Raw genomic sequence first — 20,625 nt, 5'->3', positions numbered from 1 at the left:
ACTCTGTTGCCCAGGCTGGAGTGCAGTGGTGTGATCTTGTCTCACTACAACCTCCACCTCCCAGGTTCAGGTGATTCTCCTGCCTCAGCCTCCCGAGTAGCTGGGATTACAGGCGCCCGCCACCACGCCCGGCTAATTTTTGTATTTTGTGCATGTGTATGGCTTGCTTAAGGTCACACGGGGGTGAGCAGCAGAGCTGGGATTTGAACTGTATAGTCTGGCTCCAGAGTTTGTGCTTCAAACTGATAATTGGACTGCCTCTGCAGTTGTAAAAATGAGTACCAAAAACAGTACCCTAATTAGAAGCTAATAAGTCATAATAATTGGAATACATGCTAAGCAGTCTTATAAAATAAATAAAACATGCACTAATCCAAAAAGTAGGAGAATGACCATAATAAAGTAATAATGATTAGAATGATTAAATATGGGCGTGATAGAATTCTAACTAAGAAGGCAGTATTTGCTATTTGCAAGGAACTAGGCCCTTTCCCAGGCGGTCCAGCTCAGCTCTGTGAGGCAGTACTATCATGAAGTCATTCTTGTTCCTTGCCTCCTCTTCTTTGCTCCCAACCCTTTGTTTGTGCTGTCAGCTATGTGGATCGCAACACCCCCAGCCACTGGGGCTGTGCCACCCTTGAGGGCCGGGACCCTGCCCCAGGACTACTCACCTGAGGGCCTGGACGAGGTTGAGGTTGGCGAACTCGTGGCAGTCCACGAAGGCCTGGAGGACCTGCAGGTTGATGGGATCCCTGGGGGAGGGGGCGGAAGGGAGGGTGGGACACACTTGGATACTTGCTGGCACCCACCTCCTGGAGGGGGTTGAGGTGGGGGAGGGAGAGGACAGAGACATCTGTCCTTCTGGGGTCCAGCTGCCATCTGGTGTGTTCACATCTGTCCCACCCATATCACACCCCGAGGGCACACCCTTGTCCTCCCATGCAGGAACACACACCTTCACGGCTCACCAGCGCTGGTCTGGCCTGGGAGGGGAGCCCTGGCTTTGGAGCGGCCTGCCCTCAGTCCAGGCCTTCCTCATTTCCTGTAACTTCCCACCTGGTGACCTCGCAGAAGCCACTTGACCTTCCCAGCCCCAGCTTCCTCATCTGCACAAGGGAGAGAAGCTGACCTCCCCCATCTCCTCCCTCTCCCCAGCTCCTGAAGCAGGAAGGTGCCCTTCTCACCATCTGCATCCCCTGCTCACCGCGGGAGGGAGGGGTGTCCTTGGGAGCTGGGGAGAGGGCTGTTGACTCTCTGGTCCAGCTTCACCCCTATCCACTCGCCCACCCCTCAGACCAGTCCTTTGCCCAGAGCGCTCCCACAGATCCCCACCTCCCCGCCCACTACATCCTTCCTCTCTCCTCCCGTCCAGTCTAGATTCTTGAGCCTGTTTCTGACCCCAGGGCCTTTTCACTTGCTACTCCTGGACCGCTCCTCCCCCAGATGTCTGTACTGCTCATGCCCTCACCTCTTTTACGTTTTGGTCAAATGTCACCTTCTCCATGAGACCCTTCCTGTCCACGCTATTCTAAATCACAGCCCCCAACCTATGGTCCCCAGCATGTCTTTCTTTCTTTCTTTTCTTTTCTTTTTTTTTTTTTTTTTTGAGACAGAGTCTTGTTCTCAATCTGTTGCCCAGGCTGGAGTGCAATGGCGTGATCTTGGCTCACTGCAACCTCCGACTCCCAGGCTCAAGCGATTCCCCTGCTTCAGCCTCCTGAGTAACTGGGACTACAGGCACCCGCCACCACATCCGGCTAATTTTTGTATTTTTAGTAGAGACGGGGTTTCACCATGTTGGATAGGCTGATCTCGAACTCCTGACCTCGTGATCTGCCCGCCTCGGCCTCCCAAAGTGCTGGGATTACAGGCATGAGCCCCGAGCCTGGCCGGTCCCCAGCATTTCTGACTTCCCTTCCCTGCTTGATTTGTATTCCACAGAGCTTATCATTCTCTAACATATTTTACATCTATTGAGACCTGTCTCTCCCACTAGCATGGACTTCCTGAGGACAAGAGTTTTGTCTGTCTTATTCACTGGTGTACACCCAGGGCTTAGGACGGTGCCTGGAACACAGTAGACCCTGAGCAACATTTATTTGTTGAATAAATGACTAAGTGAATGAAGGCAGTCAGGCTTTGACTCAGAATCTGGAGGGGATGATCCGTGAGCCCCTCAAGCACTAGGAGTGATGACTTTGCTGACATAATTCATCCTCTCACCTGCACATCCACACACCTGTACACACCTGCACACCTTCATTTCCTGCCTCGCTAAGGCTCCACTCGTTCTTACCTCTCCCCCAGGTAGGTACCAATGGCTGTCTTGTTGAGGCCCTCGCCTTTATACAGGAACCGTGCAATGTCCTGGATGTCAGGGGTCAGCAGCTTGTGCTCAATGAAATACTGGATACCCTGGAGGGGGTACACAGAAGCCGTGAGCAGCTGCTGCATGGAAGCAGGCCTGGGAGGGGGAAGGGAGGAAGGAGCTTCCATGGCCAGAATCCTGGAGCCTGGCATTCTGGTGTTGGCACAGTCTGTTCTGGGAAGTTTTGACCCCTCTTTCATAGGAGCTGCCTTTGGGAGGTGATGAGTTCCCCATCACTGGAGGCATGCAAAGAAAGTCAGCTTTCCTGCCATGAACCAGGTTCATGCCAGGTACTCCCCAGGGTCCCCCTCAGTCTGACATTCTTTGATTATATGCTTCAGTGATTCTAGGAATTTGCGATTCTGAGATTCAATGATTCAGCCATTTCTTTTGTTCCCCTAAAACTCATATTATTTAAAAATAGCATTTCATTCTTTCACACAAGTAATCTATGTCTATTGTATAAAAGTTAGAAAAAACCAGCTCAATCCAAAGGGGAGGAAATTGCCCGGGCCCTACCGCTCGGAGGCAGACAGCTTCCATCGTGGTGACCTTCCTTCCCTTTCTATGTGAAAATGGGCTCAGACCATGCCTGTCACATTTAAATCTGTTTTTCGGATTTGACAATATCACAGGCATCTCTCCTCACCACCAAGGCACTCAGAGTTTGTCATCCTAGTTTTAGGAGTTGGAGGGGTTGGTCTCTGGCTCTCCATGAAGATTCCTCTGTGTTCCACTGCTGGAAGTTGGGCGCAGGCCACGAGGGCCCAGTGACAGGCAGAGGATGCAGAGGACACCCCTGGGTGCTGGATGGGGTGAGAGTGTGAGCCTGCGGGGGTCTCTGTGGGTAGGAGCAGGAGTCCAAGGGTATGTAGCCATGAGAGGTGAATGGTTATAACACTTTGGGCCTGTGATGGGGACAGGGAGCCTTCTAAGCCAGAGCGGTAAATTTCCAGGGACCCCAGCTTGGTGCTCTCTGCTGGCCACCTGACCCCACCTCGGTGTGTCTGCCTGCGGTTTCCTTCTGTCTCCGTCCTTTCAGGATGGAAGCCCAGCTGCCACCTGGTGGGGTGAGGCCACGGGCTTGGGAGTGGTGTGGGGGATCGAGGTAACCCAGCCCTGAGCTGCTGCTCCTACTAGCAGAGGGGTGGGTGGTGGGACCGCAGGACTGGCCCTCCCTGAGCCCAGGGCTGGAAGATGCTTCTGGAGCCTAAGCCCCAGATCCAAGAGCTCCACTGTCCCAAGCCACATTCATGGAGAAGGAAATGGAGGCCCAGAGTGGGGAAGGGACTAGGCCAAGTGCATGGACACCGTGGCCTCCTCCATGCTCCTGGCTCCTCCTGCCCCAGGGCGTGTATGCCTGGGAGTAGACAGGGCGCCCAGCCACACCTGGCCATGGGGCACTGGACAAGATGCTCAGCTCTGCTGGGCCCAGCTTCCTCCTCTGGAAAGGGGTCGTGTCAGCCGAGGGGAGCGAGAGGACACCGGGCAGGTGCTCCCATGCAGCCCCCACACCCTGTGGCCCGGGCCCTCCACAGCCACCTACCTTGGCGGGGTCCATGTTGAACTTCTTGCGCCCAATACACAGCTCCTTCTCCTTCTGGGCCATCCGGCTGTGGACATGAGGACGTCAGCTTAGGCTGCCCCAGGACCCTGAATTACCCTCTCCACTCCCCAAGGACCCTTGCCTCAGCAGGAGCCCATACCCCTCTAGGGCCCTCCAAGTGTGGCCTCCGGGTCCTGCATGGGAACCACCTGGGCGGGAGAGAGCAGTGCAAGGCCTGGCTCCTCCCAGAGCTCTGCAGCTGACTTCTCTGATGGGCCCAGCATGGACATTTAGCAGCTTTCAGGACCCCGGAGCTGCCGTGTGGGAGAAGGTGGAGGGGCCCTGTGCAAGAAACCGGGGGAGGGGGCGAGGGCTGAGTGCGCAGGTGCTGGAGCCAGGCTCCTGGACGCGAATCTGAGCCGGGCTGCTTTGGGCGAGTCACTTCCTCTCTCTGGGCCTCAGGTTCCTCATCTATAAAATGGAGGTGACACCACCACCTGCCTCCCAGCATTGTTGAGAGGTTAAAGCACCTAAAACAGGGAGGCGTAGGTGTGTTATGTTGTTATTGTTGTGGCTGGAACAGGGGAGCTGGAGAAACGGCCACTCGTGTGTGTGCATGCTTGTGTGTGTGTGTGCATGCTTGTGTGTGTGTGCATGCTTGTGTGTGTGTGTGCATGCTTGTGTGTGTGCATGCGTGTGTGTGTGTGTGCATGCTTGTGTGTGTGTGCATGCGTGTGTGTGTGTGCATGTGTGTGGTGGGGGAGGGGAGGAGGCTGGACAGGTGGAGACCTAAGGAGTGGCAGGCGCAGGATGGAAAATTCCCAGGACATCGTGTGTCAGAGTCAGTGCCCTGGGGCCCTAGGAGACTGTGTAGCAACCAACCTTCTTGTTGCACAGATGGGGAAACTGAGACCCAGAGAGGGACAGGATCTGTCCCAGATCACAAAATAGTGGGAGTTTTCCAGAGAGGCGGTGGGCGTGGCCGGCCCCGGGTTAGTGGTGAGTGGGGTGGGGTAGGGCCAGGCTCCTGTCCTCCTGGGGCCCTGGGCTTCCTTGTCCTTGCCCTTGGGGCTGAGCTTCCCTTCTCCCCGCCCATCCCAGGGTGGATGTGGCCAGTGATCAGTCAGGGCTGGACCACAGTGGGTCAGGAGAGACTTTGGGTTGGGGGAGGGGAGGATGCAGTGTCTCTCAAGAGAGGGTCAGCCTGGGAGCAGGGACCAGACCCAGGATGGGGCTGGGGCCACCCTGTTCCGGTCTCGTTGCTGCCTCCTTCTCCCTGGCCAATCCCTGATTTCACCAGGCCCAGGGGGCTGGGAGTGGCCCCTGCTCATTCAAGGTGTATGATATCCTTGGGAAGCAACCATGGCAGCTTCTGGGGGTTCTCACCCAAGCCCCTCACCTCTCCTCCGCACTCTCGAAGCAGTCGATTTGGGCAAACACATCTGCGATCTCATCCTTCAGCTTCTGTGGGGTGGCAGGGGCAGGACAGGGAGAGTCAGGGGTGGAGGCCAGAACCCCGGGGGTTTGAGACCACAATGACCACTCCTACCCCTGGGCGCGACTCTCAAACCCGGCCCCTCTCCCTGACCTCTGTCCTGAGTCCCCAGTCTGAGGGACCCTCCATGGACAGGTCCCCTCCCTGGATGTCTCATAATTTCTAAGTCGCATGCTAAACTATCACCTCTGTCTGCACCCATGCCTCCACTTGTCTTGGGGAGTGGGATTCCCCAAGCCCCCATCCCTTGCCCATCCTTTTTCCAACCTTTCCATCTCTCCTCTCTGCAGCCATGAAGTCTCCTGCACTCTAGCCGAGCCTACCCGACAAGCCGGCCTCCCCACTGCCCACCTCCCCCAGCCCGCCTCCACCCTGCCCGCCTCCACCCTGCCCAACTCCACCCTGCCTGCACCCCCCCCGCCCGCCTCCACCCTGCCCACCTCCCCCAGCCCACCTCCACCCTGCCCGCCTCCACCCTGCCTGCCTCTCCCGGCTGGTGTCTTTCTGGAGCACTGCATGGAGCCTGCCCTTCCCCTGCTCAAACCCCTCCCATGGCTCCCTACTGCTTCCTCAGCTTCTCTCTGGCTTTCCTCCATTTACTATGTTGCTCACCCTTGACTAAGTGCCCGCTATGTGCCTGCCAGGTACTATGGGGACACCACGCACAGGCAGCCTAGGCCCTCTTTCCAGGGACTTTGCAATTCCCCTGGACTTTACAGAAGAGGACACTGAGGCGTAGAGAGATGACATGACACGCCCACAGTCTGACTCCAAACCTGTGCTTCCCCCAACTCGACCCCAAGCCCATTTCATCTTGACCCTGCAGGAGGCACCCAGTGGCAGAGGGGACCCCCGAACACCTCCCCCTGCCAACCACCAGCACCCCCTGAAGGACAGCAGCATGAGCCTCTGGCCGGCACCCCCATTAGGCACCCAGCCCCTTTCTCCCCGGGATCTGCAGGGTGCTGGTGAGGGGCTGGTTCCAGGGACTTGTCCTGAGACTCAGGGCCAGCATGGGACTTGAGAGTCTGTGTCTGAGCTCTGTCAGCTCCTGTTCATGCCATCTTGGCAGAGCCACTGAGTGGTTGCCCCACAAATACAATGGGGATTCATTCGCAAGTATTAACTGAGCACCTATTAATGCTGCACCCAGCAGGCTGGGGATGCGGTGGTGGGCAAGACAGACCTCGGCTCTGTGTTCATGGAGGGCACAGTCTGGTGGGGCTGGGATCATGCGTGGTCATAGGGTAATTGGAATGACTATGCAGAACACCATCAGAGCAAGGTAGAGAAAGCCCGGCATATAGTAGGTGCTCAATGAAACAGCAGCTGAGTGAATAATTTTGTGCCTTCATTTCCTCACTGAAATCCTAAGTTTATGTGCATGGGAGTGGGGGTGGGCACAGCCACTGCAGCCCAGGGAGAGGGGACTGCGAGTGCAAAGGCCCAGGGGCAGTGCTGAGCAAGGCACGTTCCAGGAACAGAACCCAGCCTGTCTCAGAAGCTGCTGACCTAGATGAGCTGACGTCTGAGTCTGATTGGTGAAGTGGTAAGTGCAGGGCACATACTGGGAGTTATCTTGACCAGGTGGTCTACACTCTGCAGGGGTGAGACCTGGCTGAAGCTTCACCACAGGGGTCAGAGCCTGCCCTGTGACAAAGCGAGTAAAGGCCAGGATGGGGATCGGCACACGGTGGGCGCCTAATTGGATCGCTGCCTCCCTCCCCGGCTCTCCCAGTTCTCCCTGGGTCTCGGGGTGTCTGCAGTCTTGTTGTTCTCCCTGCTCCTGGGGCTGGGGCGGAGGCTGATATGGGCCAGAATTGGCCACACTGTCTGTTGACCAGGCTGGGTCAGGAGCTGGTGGGGTGCGTACAAGCGTGCAGGAGTGTCTGCTTATGAGCGCCTGCAGCGTGGTGTGTGTGGGCATGGACACGTGTGTGGACACGAGTGTGCACTCACCTGGATGTCCTCCAGGAGCTGCTTTCGGTGCCACTTGATCCTCTGTAACTCTTCCGTCTCCCCGCTGCTCAGCTCCGCGGGCTCTACAGAGAGACAACCGGCCTTCCCCATCACTTGGCTCCAGCCACACCCACTTGCCCTCACTTCTGCAGGGCCCCCTTCCCTCCGGAAACCCAGGACTTGCCCTATTCACAGAGGCCCACCTCCTCCAGGATGCCTCCCCTGACTGCCCTGTCTAAAGCAGCCCCTGCTCCCTCCCCTCCTGCCCTGCTTCCTGTTTCTCCCACCCCCCTGGATAGACACCCCCAAAAGGATCTTGTTTCCTTGCATCTTTTCTGTCCCTCCCGCTAGACTCTCGGCTCCGTGAGAGTTCAGTTGTTCTACTCTTTTGCTCACTACTGTGTCCCCAGCACCTAGAAAGAGTCTGACATGTCATAAGCACTCAGTTAAACACTCGCTGAAGGCACGCATTCCTTCCCCAGAACTTGAATCTCCTCCTCCGCTGGCTCATGGGCTCATTATTTATTCACTTATTTATTTGAACAACCAAGAAGTGGTATACCATTTTCCTCACATCCCATTGGCCAGAATGTAGTCACGTGGCCACACCTAGCTGCAAGGGAGGCTGGGAAATGAGCCTGTAGCAGGGTGGTCCTGATGTCCTTACTATGTAAAATGGGGAGGCTGGATTTGGGGGATATTTTATAGTCCCTGCCCCTGGATACTGGGGCTCAGAGAGGTGCGGTGACTCAACCCACAGGGAAAAGGTCACTGAGCCAGGATGGGACCTTGAATTGGGCTGACTCCAAAGCCTGTGCTCTTTCATCTCCACTTGGAAATGAATTAAATGAAATAAGATTTGTGTGTGCTGGCATTCTATGCAAGGTGCTGTGATGATGCCCACAACTAGGTCAGCTGTCCTATCTTCATGCTTCATGGTGGCTTCTGTGTCATCCACAACACTCTCCTTCTCTGAGTAATATGGCCTCCCTATTACTCAGAGAGAAAGTCTTCATCCTGGGCCTGGGGCCTCCACAACCTCTCCAGCCTTGGCAGCCAGACTTATTCCCTGCCATTCCCAAAAAGAGCCTGCCAGTCCAGCCTGCCAGCTCCTCCCTGCTCCAGAGCCATCCAGGACTCAGTCCCACTTCCCCATGTTTGCCCAGGCCGCTCCTGTACTCTGGGATGCCTTCTCCTGTCTGCCTGCCCAAATCCTCGCTGACCTTCAAGTTCCAGCGTCGGGAAGTGCCTGGCCGCATTTCTTGAAGGTTTTACAAGGATAGACATCATTTCCCCCAAAAGAACACAGAGGGAATGTTGAGCGCCCCCTTTCCCTGCTTCTCCTTCTCATGATTAAGCAGGCATTGTGGATGTTGAGATTGAAGCCCCATGCGGAGATGGCAGGGCACCAGGCTAGATGGAGCCCAGGTCCCCAGGCAGCGGTGTGGAGAAGACTCATCACGTTCACCTGGCCCACCTATCCATTTGGACTTTTCAATGAGAAATACATCAGTTTTGAGAATGTTTCAGTTGCTGTTATTCTGAGTCTCTTTAAGCAGCTAAATCTGAGATATACCTAATACAGCATCCTCATCTATGAAATGTGAACCATAACCCTTGCCTCACAGGGCAGCTGTCAGGAAGGAAAGAGCTACACTTTGTCAAACACCCAGCAAGAATCCAACATATGCTGAGTCCCACCTGTGTGCAATGGGTGCTGTGTGCATCTGGCTCTTCTCTTCAGGACCAAGGCACCATCCCCCCAGCTGCTGGGAGGAAAGCCTGCTGATGGCTCACAGCTGAATCCCTCCCCAGACACTAGCCTCAGCCAAAGGGAGGTGCCACGCCCAGGAGTTCCCCTGACCAAGGGCAGCCACTGCAATAAAAAGCCAAGTCCCGGTCAGGCGCGGTGGCTCACGCCTCTAATCCCAGCACTTTGGGAGGCCGAGGCGGGCGGGTCATGAGGTCAGGAGACCGAGACCATCCTGGAAAACACAGTGAAACCCCATCTCTACTAAAAATACAAAAAATTAGCCGGGCATGGTGGTGGGCACCTGTAGTCCCAGGTACACCGGAGGAGGCTGAGGCAGGAGAATGGCGTGAACCTGGGAGGTGGAACTTGCAGGGAGCCCAGATCGTGCCACTGCACTCCAGCCTGGGCAACAGAGTGAGACTCTGTCTCCAAAACAAAACAAAACAAACAAAAAAACCCAAGACCCCTTGCCTGGTTTCAGGACCTGCCCCAGTTTTCAGATCCAGAACCTCGGGACTGAAGGAGAGGCTGGGTTCCAAGGGAAGAGTCCTGCAACATTGTGGCAAGTATATATGGCAATGACTCCCTGGTTCCACATTAAAACACCTGTGGCCATTCAGTCCAGCAACTGTACACTGGGGAAAGAGGAATATCCAAACATTCTGAGGATTGTTGGACACAGGATCCAAGTTGACATCAGCGCTCGAGACTGAAGTGTCTTCAAGGCCACATTTGAGTGGGGGTACATAGAGACCAGGTGGTAAATGAAGTCCTTCCAGGTCCAGCTCACTAGGGGTCTGCTTGATTCATGGCCACTTTCCTGGCCTACAGATGTAGAATTGGAATGGACATCGCTGGTACTTGAGCCCATATTGGTACCTTGGCCCACGGAGTCAGGATCATTGTAGTGGGAATAGCTATTTGGAAATTTATGAAGCTGACCCATCATCCCTACAGCGAAGAGACTAAATAAAAAACTATATCCTGAGGGGAATGGCAGGTGTGGGTGCCACTCTTGAGACCTAACGGATGCAGGAGCAATGGCCCTCGTCACATACCCAAGCACTTCCCCAGTCGGGAGGATGGCCCGCTTCTTCCAGCTGCTTCCTTCTAGCAGAGAATTATATACTATGCAGAAAACAGTTCCTGGAATGGCACCGGGTCCTGGTAGAGATAGAGTGCCAGCCCGCGGAACATCATGTAACTAAGTAGCCCAGATGGCTCCCTCTGTCCCACTAAGTCAGAAGGTCAAGCGAGCCCAATAGTAACCCTTTGTGAGTGGTACGCCCAGGAGCAGGTGTGAGCAGAGCCAGAGGGCTCCAGTAGGCTCCAGGGATAGGTGGCCCAGATCCTCATGTCACCCGCTGCTGGTGGACCAGGGTCTATCCCTCTGCTTACACCGTGACCACATGGGTGGGTCCCTTATGACTTTCTAACAACAGAGGAAAATGCCCAAGGCTGGTTGCAGAATGAGTTGGCTCAGAGTTTGGGCGCAAGTGAAAACCAGGCGGCTACTGAACTACAGTCCTGCTCAAAGGTGTCCTGGAAAGACGGTGATGAGGGCAAGTCCTCCCAGGGGGCAGGGCTTCGGGCAGGGCACCTGGCCATCCACTTCCTGTGGAAAGAGAAGTGACTTCTTGAAGTCAGAATATCCATGCATCATGGGCAGTGGTGAATGGCTTGACTTCTTGGTCAGAGGCAAGAAAGAAGGAAGATGGGAAGATCAGAAACACAGATGTCAGAAGAGGCAGGTGGATGACCCCGTGGGAGCGGAATGTCCACTCTGCCAGCAACAGGGACGCATGCTGAGCCCATCGTTTCTCCAGAAGACCAGGGGGCAAACTGATTCCATGAAACCCCTTTTATTCTGCAAAAGTCAACAATCCATCTTGTCTGGAGTCAATACGTGTTGGAAATGTGTTTGCCTTTCTTGCCCACAGAGCCTCAGCCAGCACCACTATCCAGAGGCTTAGGGTGTTTGACCCACCAACACAGCACACTGCATAACATCACAGAAGACCAAGGGATGCTCTCTACAGCAAAGGTGGTCTGAAGTGAGCACGTGGCCATGAGATCCACCAATCCTCTCTAGCATTTCATCGGAAGGTGCTGGCCAGATGGAGTGGAGCCTTGGGGCGGTCTTGAGAAGGTACAGCTGAGGTGTCAGCCTGGAGGTGATATCCACTTGGATGGGGCGCCATCCTCCAGGAGGCACCATATGCCCTAAATCTACCACCACTGTGTGGTGCTCTGTCTCCAGCAGGTGGACCACAAGGGTCTAGGAACTCAGGGGTAGGAGTGGGAGTGGCCCCACCTGCCATTCTCCTAGTGACCCACTCTGGAGTTTCCTTTTTTTTTTTTGAGACAGTCTTGCTCTGTCACCCAGGTTGGAGTGCAGTGACATGATCTTGGCTCACTGCAACCTCTACCTCCCAGGTTCAAGCGATTCTCCTGCCTCAGCCTCCCCAGTAGCTGGGATCACAGGCATGCACCACCACGCCCGGCTAATTTTTTATTTATGTATTTATTTTTTTGAGACGGAGTCTCACTCTGTCACCAGGCTGGAGTGCAGTGGCACGACCTTGGCTCACTGCAACCTCTGCCTCCTGGGCTCAAGGGACTCTCCTGTCTCAGCCTCCTGAGCAGCTGGGACCACAGACATGAGCCACCATGCCCAGCCAATCTCTGTATTTTTAGTAGAGATTGGTTTCACCATGTTGGCCAGGATGGTCTTGATCTCTTGACCTCACAATCTGCCCACTTTGGCCTCCCAAAGTGCTGAGATTACAGGCGTGAGCCACCACGCCAGGCCAATGTTTGTATTTTTAATAGAGACGGGGGTTTCACTATGTTGGCCAGGCTGGTCTCGAACTCCTGACCTCAGGTGATCCACCTGCCTTGGCCTCCCAAAGTGCTGGGATTACAGGTGTGAGCCACTGTGCCCGGCCCACTCTGGAGTTTCTTTCTGTCTCTGCAGGTCTAGAGGTACTGTTTCCAGGAGGGAGTTGGTGGGGACACTTATACCAGGGGACAAAGCAAGAGTCTCGTGACACGTTAAGCACACAAACACCTACTCCATGCCAGTCTCTGTATAAGTGCTGTCATTTAACCCTCTTTGAAGTAGGTATTTTCCAGTTTGAGACACTGAGGCTTAGGAAGGTGAAGTGACTCGCCCCAGGTCTCATGCACAGGAAGTGGCAGTGCTGGGAGCTGCACCCTTGTTTGCTGACCCCCACGCCTCTGCCCCAGGAGAGGTGGATTCCCAAACTGCTTGCGACATGCAGGGATGGAAGGTGTAAGGGGCCACCTGTGTGGAGATGCAGAGCAGGGACAGCCGGGGAGGCAGTGCTGGAAGCTGGCTCCGGAACTCTTCCAGCAGGAGCTGGCGGGGAGGCCGTTGGTCTCATCCATGGGAAAAAACCAATCACCTTGGGTTGCCTTGGAGGTGAACAATCCGATTCTGTTTTGTTTTGTTTGTTGGCTTTATACAGTTTTCCTGTTGGCTTGGGGTTGTGTTTCTGCCCAGGGCGCACCTGCTGGAGGAGGCTGAGTGGATTCCAGACTGGCTGCTTGTCTGAGAGAAGCCAGGGTGGGCTCCAGCATTCCTACGGATGCTCCAAGGTGTGGATGGCCAGAATTGAGTGATGGGGCTCCTGAAGCTCCTCCTAGGCCGACCTTCCTGGTCCCCACGGGGCTTCATCAGCTCCTGGCTCCCACCTGCCTTCAGGGTCCAGGGAATCATTCACACATCCTCTGTTCCAGCCCCTCCTCTGAGCTTCAGATCCAACCATCCCCTATGTATTGGTCACCACCGCTCTTGTCATTGTGCCCAAAATTGAACTTCTAGAATGCCCCCTCCTCCCCGTCCTCTTCCTGAATTCCTGAGCTCTGGAAATGGTCCACATTTCCCCAGGAGGCACTCTGACTCCCACCTGGCTGTCACCCCTTGGGTCTCCTCCATCACCAAGTCCTGTCTATTTCTTTCCCCTTCCATGGCTCCACTGTCATCCCAGCCGCTATCACTTTGCTCGGGGGGACTTCAGGGCTTTCGGATGCCTCCCTGCCTCTTCTACCCATTCTGGTCCAGTTTCCCACGGCATCCCATTGTCCTGGGGACAAAGACCCCAAACCTCACCAGTCCTGCTGGTGTATCCCCTCCACGCTCCTCTCACACTGTGCCCCTCCCCTGTCCCAGCTCCGTGCTCTGCCTCCCTGGCTGCCCTTCATTCACTCCCCTGAGCTCTAGCCTTCCGAAAGCCTTTGCACCACCATTCCTTGCACCCAGAACGCCCTTCCTTCTCCTCTCTGCCAGCAGCCCCTCCTTATCTCCTTCTTCAGATCCCCTTTCAGGGGTCCTCCTGGGTTCCATCTAGGAGCCATCCCTGCCCCCACTCCTTCCCATTCCCCACAGCATTTCTGGGATCTGCATGGCTCAATAACCAAGCCACGCCGTTGGTTAAGGAAGGCATGGTGGCTGAGCACCTATGGTGCGCCAGGCCCTGTGTGATCCAGGCTCTTCCCATCCACTCTCATTGAATCCCACAACCACTCCGAAAGGAAAGGTACTTCTAAGCTCATCCTACAGGTGAGGCCCCTGAGACTCAGAGACGTGAAGTGTCCTGCCAAAGGTGACACAGCTGGAGGGTGGCAGAGCTGGGATTCACATCTGGGTCCATCTGGGGCTCGGAGGCTTACAGCCCTGATGTTGATCTTCCGAAGGCTGATCTCTCCATACGAATCATCAAACACCTGTCGGACGCTAAATCTGGGTTTCTGACAGGGTTACATGTTTCAGAATAAAGGCAAGATGCAGAATGATGCCTGCAGTTGCCCCCACCCAACCCCTGCAAAGCCAACTTTGCAGAGCTGGGGAAACTGAGGCACGGTTCCCAGGGGAGTGGGATTGCATGCGAATAGTGAGCAGGTTGCTTGTATTTTTACTGCATACAGCTCCTTTCATACTCCCTTCTGGTTGACAAGTGTGTTCGTGAATCCTCAGTCCCCTGTCCCCTTCTGACGGGGGTCCTGTCCCCAATAGGTGGCAACTGGTCAAAGCATCTGAACCCACATGAGGGTGATGATGGCCCCGGGCTTGCTCTGTCTTACATGGTGCACACGGAGCCTACTGACCCTTCCTCTATTTGTTACAAAGAGTAGATTCCTCCCCATTTCAGAGTTTCAGGCACTGGTGTAGGCTCATGGGATATGTTTTTTTGTTTTTTGTTTGTTTGTTTGTTTGTTTGAGATGATGTCTCTGTCTGTTACCCAGGCTGGAGTGCAGTGGCCTGATCTCGGCTCACTGCAACCTCCACCTCCCAGGTTCAAGTGATTCTCCTGCCTCAGCCTCCCAAGTAGCTGGGATTACAGGCGCCCACCACCAGGCCCGGCTAATTTTTTTTTTGTATTTTTAGTAGAGACGGGGGTTTCCCCATGTTGGCCAGGTTGGTCTCGATCTCCTGACCTCTGGTGATCCACCCACCTTGGCCTCCCAAAGTGCTGGGATTATAGATGTGAGCCACCATGCCTGGCCGGGAGATGAATTTTTAAATACTACTAATAATACACACAAATAATAAAATTACCACCACCACCACCACCACCACACACCCCGTTTCCTTCTCACTTATCTCTGTGCTTCTCACAACCTCACAAGGTGTGACATGAACCCCCACCCCAAGCCCACAGGCTGGTGCTGCCCTTGCGCCCAGGCTGGTGAATGTGCCCATCTCCCCGGCTCCTCCCCACTTCCTCTTTGTCCTTCCTCTTTCCCATCGTATTTTTAGAAATCTTTGAGCTTGCAGCCCTGCTTCCAGGACAGCTGGCCTCACTTCCCCTTTCCAGGGCAGGAGGAGGATGCCATCTCAGGGCCCTAAATAAAGAGGCCCCTCAAAGTCTCAGTAGGAGGGACCCTGGGGCAGAGGGGGTGTGGGTGGAGCTGCTCCCCGCCCCAGCCCCACAAGCCCCACAGGCTCTGCGGAGTGCGGCTTCCTCCCCCGCCGCCCCCCTCCGCCCAGCCGAGCTGGCTCTATTTTTAACTGCGCTGCCTGTCTTCTCTGCACCAGCACAGTGCTTGTCTTTGGCCACACTGGGGCTTTGCTGTCTGGCCCTCTCACCTTCCCGGCAGGCCCTGGGGGAGGGCGCCTTACCTGCTTCCCGACACAGGCCCACCTCAGGAGAGGAGGGGAGGCAGCCCTGGGGGCCCCTGAGTCACCAGCCTGTCCATAATAAAGGTGAGAAAACTGAGGCCCATAGAAGGAAGAGACCATGACCACTGGCAGGGTGGTGCAGAGCTGGAACCTGAGCGAGGTCCGGCCAACTCCCAATCCCCGCTTCCCCAGGCCAGGCCAGGATGATGGCACCCACGTAGAGATGACAAATCAGAACTCAGAGAGGGGAAGTCACCGTGCCATGAAGAAGCCCCATTTAAGACCCAGTCTGGGCAACAGGGAAATGACCTTTCCTCCCTCCCTCCGGCCTCCTCCTCAAGGAGGTCTTCGCAGATCTCCTCTGCCCCAGTGGGAAAAGTCGCTCCCTCCCATCTGTAGGTCTGTGTCCATTTGCACAGCTGGGTCAGGGTCCTGCAGGATGTGGCTCCTGCCTCTCCACCCCACCCCCAACATTCCAGACCAACACCTGTCCCCCAGGGTTAGGCCCACGGCTGGGTCACTGCTGTCCCCAGCACTGCATAGCACACTGGAAGGTCGTTTGTAGAGTGAATGAATGAAAAGACCAACCACTCGATGGAGAACCCACTGACCCCGTTTAATGCATTTCCTCCCTAGCACCGGCTGAAGCAAAGCAGAGACTCCCCTCCCCTGCCCTCTCCACAGCCCCGGCCAACCTGGGGCTCTCTCCCGCAGGTTCTCGTCCCTGCTCTGCCGCTGACTGGCCGTGTGACCTCAAGCAAGTCAGTCCCCGTCTCTAGTTCACCTCTGGGAGCCTCAGTTTCCTTATCTGCAACATGGAGACAGCCATCCCTGTAACCTCAGTATGTTAGGACCCGAAAGGACAAAGCGCCCTGCTGGACACACAGGCAGGGGGGTTGCATCTCGGTGGGTGCCCTCCCCGCCTCATCCCACCCTCATGTCTGCTGAGAGGCCTGAGCCAGGTGCTGCCCCTCGCTGGGTCTCCCTGTGCCGACCAGGTGCCCCCAAGCTGTGCTCACTGAGCTGTGATTTTGGGAGCCCCCAAAGCCCATGGGAGAGGCAGGGGTCAGAGTGAGCCCTGGACAGGGATTCAGGGAACAGGATTTGGTCCTGCTCCTGCCTTAGAGAGGCTGTTTTCCTCCCTTGGCCTCTTTTCTCCCTTCTGCCACTGGGGGGGCTGTTGAAATGGATCAGTGGTTCTCTGGGGTTCCCTGGGGCCGGAGGCTTCCATCTGGGGGTGGGGAGGAAGGGGGATGCCCAGTGGGCGGGGCCAGGCTGCTCCACATTAGGTGCGTTTGAAGCAAGGGTGCTCCTGGACAAGGCTGAGGTCATCTGGACCTGGGGAGCAGACAGCTCCCACCAGCCCTTAGGTTCTGGAATTCCAGCAGCCGTGTTCACCAGAACTGTTGCAGCTCTGGAGCATGCTGACATCCGGGGTGCAGAAACTTGGCCCCTCTTCCGGGCCTTCAATTTGCCTCCCAAAACACGACCCTGATGTTCTTTTCCTCACCATCTTTGCAGCCTCCTTTCTCCTCTTTCTCCCCAGACATATTGTCTTAGTAGCTGGGGAGGGTTTCAACAAGAGCCTCTGTTGCTCACTCCTGGCCCTCCCCTGGCTCTAGGCAGCGTCCTCAGCCTCCCCAAAGACCACCCCAACCCCCGGGGGCCAAAAAGGGACCTCAAGGCCCTTGTATCACCCAGACAAGCATCGCCATCACCAACATCCCATCATCATCTTAATCGCAAGTCACTTTTCTGAGTCCACCTCTGAGCCTTTGGACTGGCTGTTCCTTCTGGCTGGAATGTTTGTTCCTTAGAAAGCCCCTTAGCTGACATCTTCCTCAGGTCCCTCATCAGACAGCATCTCCTCTTGGGGCCTTTTCCACCATGCATTCCTGTCTTCCTTACCCTGCTTTACTGTTCTTCATCCTACCTGCCATCAACTGACATATGGAATCACATTACAGTCACTGCCGGTCTCCTCATCTAGAGCACAAGCCCATGAAGGGGGAAACAGCGTCTGCTTTGCTACTGCTGTGTGTCCAGCCCCTAGAACACAACTGGACACACAGGCTGAGCCCACAAATGTTTGCTTCTTGCAGCTGCATTTCCCACCTGCGCTGTATTCCTTTATCTAGGACCCTGTGAGGCAGGGGCTGCTGTCCCATTCTAAAAGAGAGCACCCTGAGGCCCAGAGAGGTTGACGGCAGTTGCTTACCTGGGTGGCACAGGTCCATTCCGACGCCTCTGGGGAAAACTTGACCCGTGCTCCAGTCGCTTGCCGACCCAGCTGCTGCTCGGGCTGGCCCGGCAAGGATGCGTCACCTTGACTGTAACAGGCTCCTTCCTGCTTGCCCCGCCCAGCCCTGTGTGGGGAGGAAGTCAGTCCTGGCCCACAGGGGTCTCGTGTGCAGGCTTTTGACAAAACAGCACTTCCTAAAAACTGGCAGAGAGTTGAGCAGCAGGGACCTTTGCCAGGGAGGGACAGAGGTGGAAACAAACAAACAAACAAACAAACGGGTGAAGTGAGGGGAGGGCCAGATAAAAAGGAGAAAGACAGTGAGACAGAAAGAAACACACAGACACATATGCACGTACACACGTACACATGCACAGACACCGAGGGCGATGTTCACTGAGGACGAACATTTTCCAGGGGACCATGGGCATTCACCTGGCAGCCTCCTCACATATATGCCATAGGAGCACCCAACTTGGACAGTCCTAGCAGGGCCCCCTGTGTTCCACCCCACAAGCTCTCTTCCAACTCCCACTTGAGAAGAGACAAATGAATTCAGTGCTAGGAAGGGCTTTGCTTCCCTTCAAAGAAATATCTGGCTTTTTCTTGTCTAGTGAACAATCGGGTAATATGTTCCACTTTCCTTCTCCCCCAGGCTGCTGGGAAACTCATCGTCAAATCCAAAGCTCATTGACAGCTATTCTATGATGTCGTGTGAACTTTGGGGCCTGACTCAGCTGTTTGACTCTCAGCTAGGGCTAGTCAGCCTCGCTTTGCTTATCTCTGAAAGGGGAATAACACTAACTTGGGGATATGGAAACCATGGAGTGAGAGGATGTGTCGGAGATGCTTGGGACATAGTAGGTGCTCAATAAACACTTTCTCCTTTGATTTTAATTATCTTCTTTGGTTAAAATGTATCATGTTATTCCTTGTGCCTTTTCTGGCAGGTTGGTTCAAATCCTTTCTGCAAAAAGCTTTGCTGTAAAGAAACAGGTATAAATTAAATGTGAATTCCCTATAACTTCAGGACACATGCAGAGTTATTCATCTGTTTCCCCATTACTCTCCGGGCCCCATGAGGGCAAGGTTACCTTTTGTGTTCTGGTGTGTGGTAAAATGCTGGGGACATAGAGGGTGTGCAAGTGTGGAATGAATGAACAAATGAATGAATGAATGAAGGGAACATGGAGGAGATCACGGCAGATGTGAAAGCTAGCTACAAGTTCACCTCCTTTTCACTATGCCGCCGCTTCTGCTGTCAAGGGGCGAAGTCCATTTCTCCTTCCTTGGAAGCTGAGCTGGCCTTGGGCATCTCTTTGACCAATAGCACGTGGCAGAAATGATGTGCCGTGATGTTCGAGGCTGAGCTGTAAAAGGCCTTGCAGCTCCTGCTCTTGCTCTCAGCCCCCTGCCTGGCTACCATGAGAACAAGCCTGGGCTAGCCTGTTGGAAGACGGAGGACCACAAGGAGATAGGCTGGGCTGTCTTGGCTGTCCCCTGGTTGCTGCCTCATCAGTGAGGCCAGGGGACACCAGAAGAAGAACCATCAAGCGGAGTCCCACCCAAACTGCTGACCCATAGCACTGTGGGAAATAATACATTTTTGTGGTTTAAGCCACCAACTTCTGGGATGCTTTGTTACGCAGCCAAAGCTTGCTGGTACAGAAGAAATCCAATGCTGTCATTTCCTCGGAGAGAAAACTGAGGCTTATTTCTGGGAAACACTTGACCAAGTTGGAACTTGAGTGAGTGCCAATTCAGGCCCAGAAGCCAGGCCTACTAAGTCCCCGTCTAGTGTGCTCAGGATTTTTGAACCCCACTGCTTCTCCCCTGCCCTGCCTCCACCTGGGTTCTTGTATAACTCATGGTTCTTTTCTGGAAAACTTGTTACAATTATTTCCATGGTAAACTAGATTTTTCTCAACTGCTTTGGGCCTGAGGCACCACAAACCATGCCCTTGGCCATTTTAAAACTAGAAATGTGGGCTGGGCATAGTGGCTCATGCCTGTAATCTCAGCACTTTGGGAGGCCGAGGCGGGTGGATCACAAGGTCAGGAGATCAAGACCATCCTGGCCAACGTGGTGAAACCCCGTCTATACTAAAAATACAAAAATTAGCTGGGCATGGTGGCAGGTGCCTATAATCCCAGCTACTTGGGAGGCTGAAGCGGGAGAATCGCTTGAACCAGAGAGTCGGAGGTTGCAGTGAGCCGAGATCGCGCCACTGCACTCCAGCCTGGCAACAGAGTGAGACTCCGTCTCAAAAAACAAAACAAAAGAAAAAACAAAACAAACAAAATAACCCCTAGAAATGTGGAGAAAGGTATATATAATTCCCTGTGCAGAAAGACTTCACACTGCAGGCCGGAGACTGCTATCTTTAGAAAGTCATGCTTGCAAAGTTGACCCTTGGCTGGCACCTAGGAGCTTGGATTTGGGGAGGGCTCCCACCACCCTAACTGATGAGAGTGGCTTACTGGGCCTAACCTATTTGCCTAGCGTCCCTGGCAGCATCCCATCTCACAGGTGCTTTCACGACTTGTTGCTGGAGGAATTGAGCGTGTCCCGTGTGACTCTGTTGGGAGCAGACTCTTGGAAGCTGCACCTGGTTTCCTCTGGACTTCGCCACGGCGCCTTTGCGGATTCTGCTTTGAGTCCTTTCACTGCCATAGATCATAGCCGTAAGTATGACCATGAGCTGAGTCCTGGGAGTCCACCTAGTAAACCACTGAACCTGGGATGGCCTTGGGGAAGGCTGCCTGATCTTGCGGCTGATCCAGTAAATGTGTCTTGACCAGGCCACGGTTTGGCATCTGGCACTTCCCTTTTGTCTGATGGATGGTCACGGTTGTGTGGTTCAGCTATTGTTACTGTCTTATTCTCTAAGACATACCTCAAATACCACCTCCTCTGTGAGGTCCGTTGTGATGACACCTCCCCTCCCTCTTTCCCACAACGCTGGTCATGTTTAACGGCTTATATGCAGACAGCCTGGGAGGGAGGGACTCTTTCACTGTGAGCAGCAAAGAGTTTAGCAGAACTGACTTCATCATTTTCTCCATCACTCCTTGTCCAGGTTTGGCTGCAAGATTTGCTGGGAACCAATAGCACAGGC

General features: G+C 54.7%; 1 protein-coding gene across 2 annotated transcripts in view; it reads right to left on the bottom strand.

Moving 5' to 3' along the window:
* Positions 1–17,845, bottom strand: part of CYTH4 (cytohesin 4) — a 33,176-nt gene extending 15,331 nt beyond the window's left edge. For both annotated transcript variants that reach the window (XR_010156218.1, XM_009438350.5), the window contains exons 1-6: positions 17,486–17,845; positions 7,369–7,451; positions 5,314–5,378; positions 3,915–3,981; positions 2,297–2,415; positions 672–752 (exon numbers count right to left, since the gene is read on the bottom strand). Coding sequence is in view for 1 of the 2 variants with exons in the window: in XM_009438350.5 (XP_009436625.1) it covers positions 672–752; positions 2,297–2,415; positions 3,915–3,981; positions 5,314–5,378; positions 7,369–7,451; positions 17,486–17,504 (434 nt within the window). In the remaining variant the exon portion in view is untranslated. The remainder of the gene's footprint in view (positions 1–671; positions 753–2,296; positions 2,416–3,914; positions 3,982–5,313; positions 5,379–7,368; positions 7,452–17,485) is intronic.
* Positions 17,846–20,625: the final 2,780 nt, after the last annotated feature.

Source organism: Pan troglodytes, chromosome 23 (assembly GCF_028858775.2).
Source record: "Pan troglodytes isolate AG18354 chromosome 23, NHGRI_mPanTro3-v2.0_pri, whole genome shotgun sequence".
In the NCBI taxonomy this organism is placed as follows: Eukaryota; Metazoa; Chordata; class Mammalia; order Primates; family Hominidae; genus Pan; species Pan troglodytes.
This window is presented reverse-complemented; position numbering and strand designations above follow the sequence as displayed.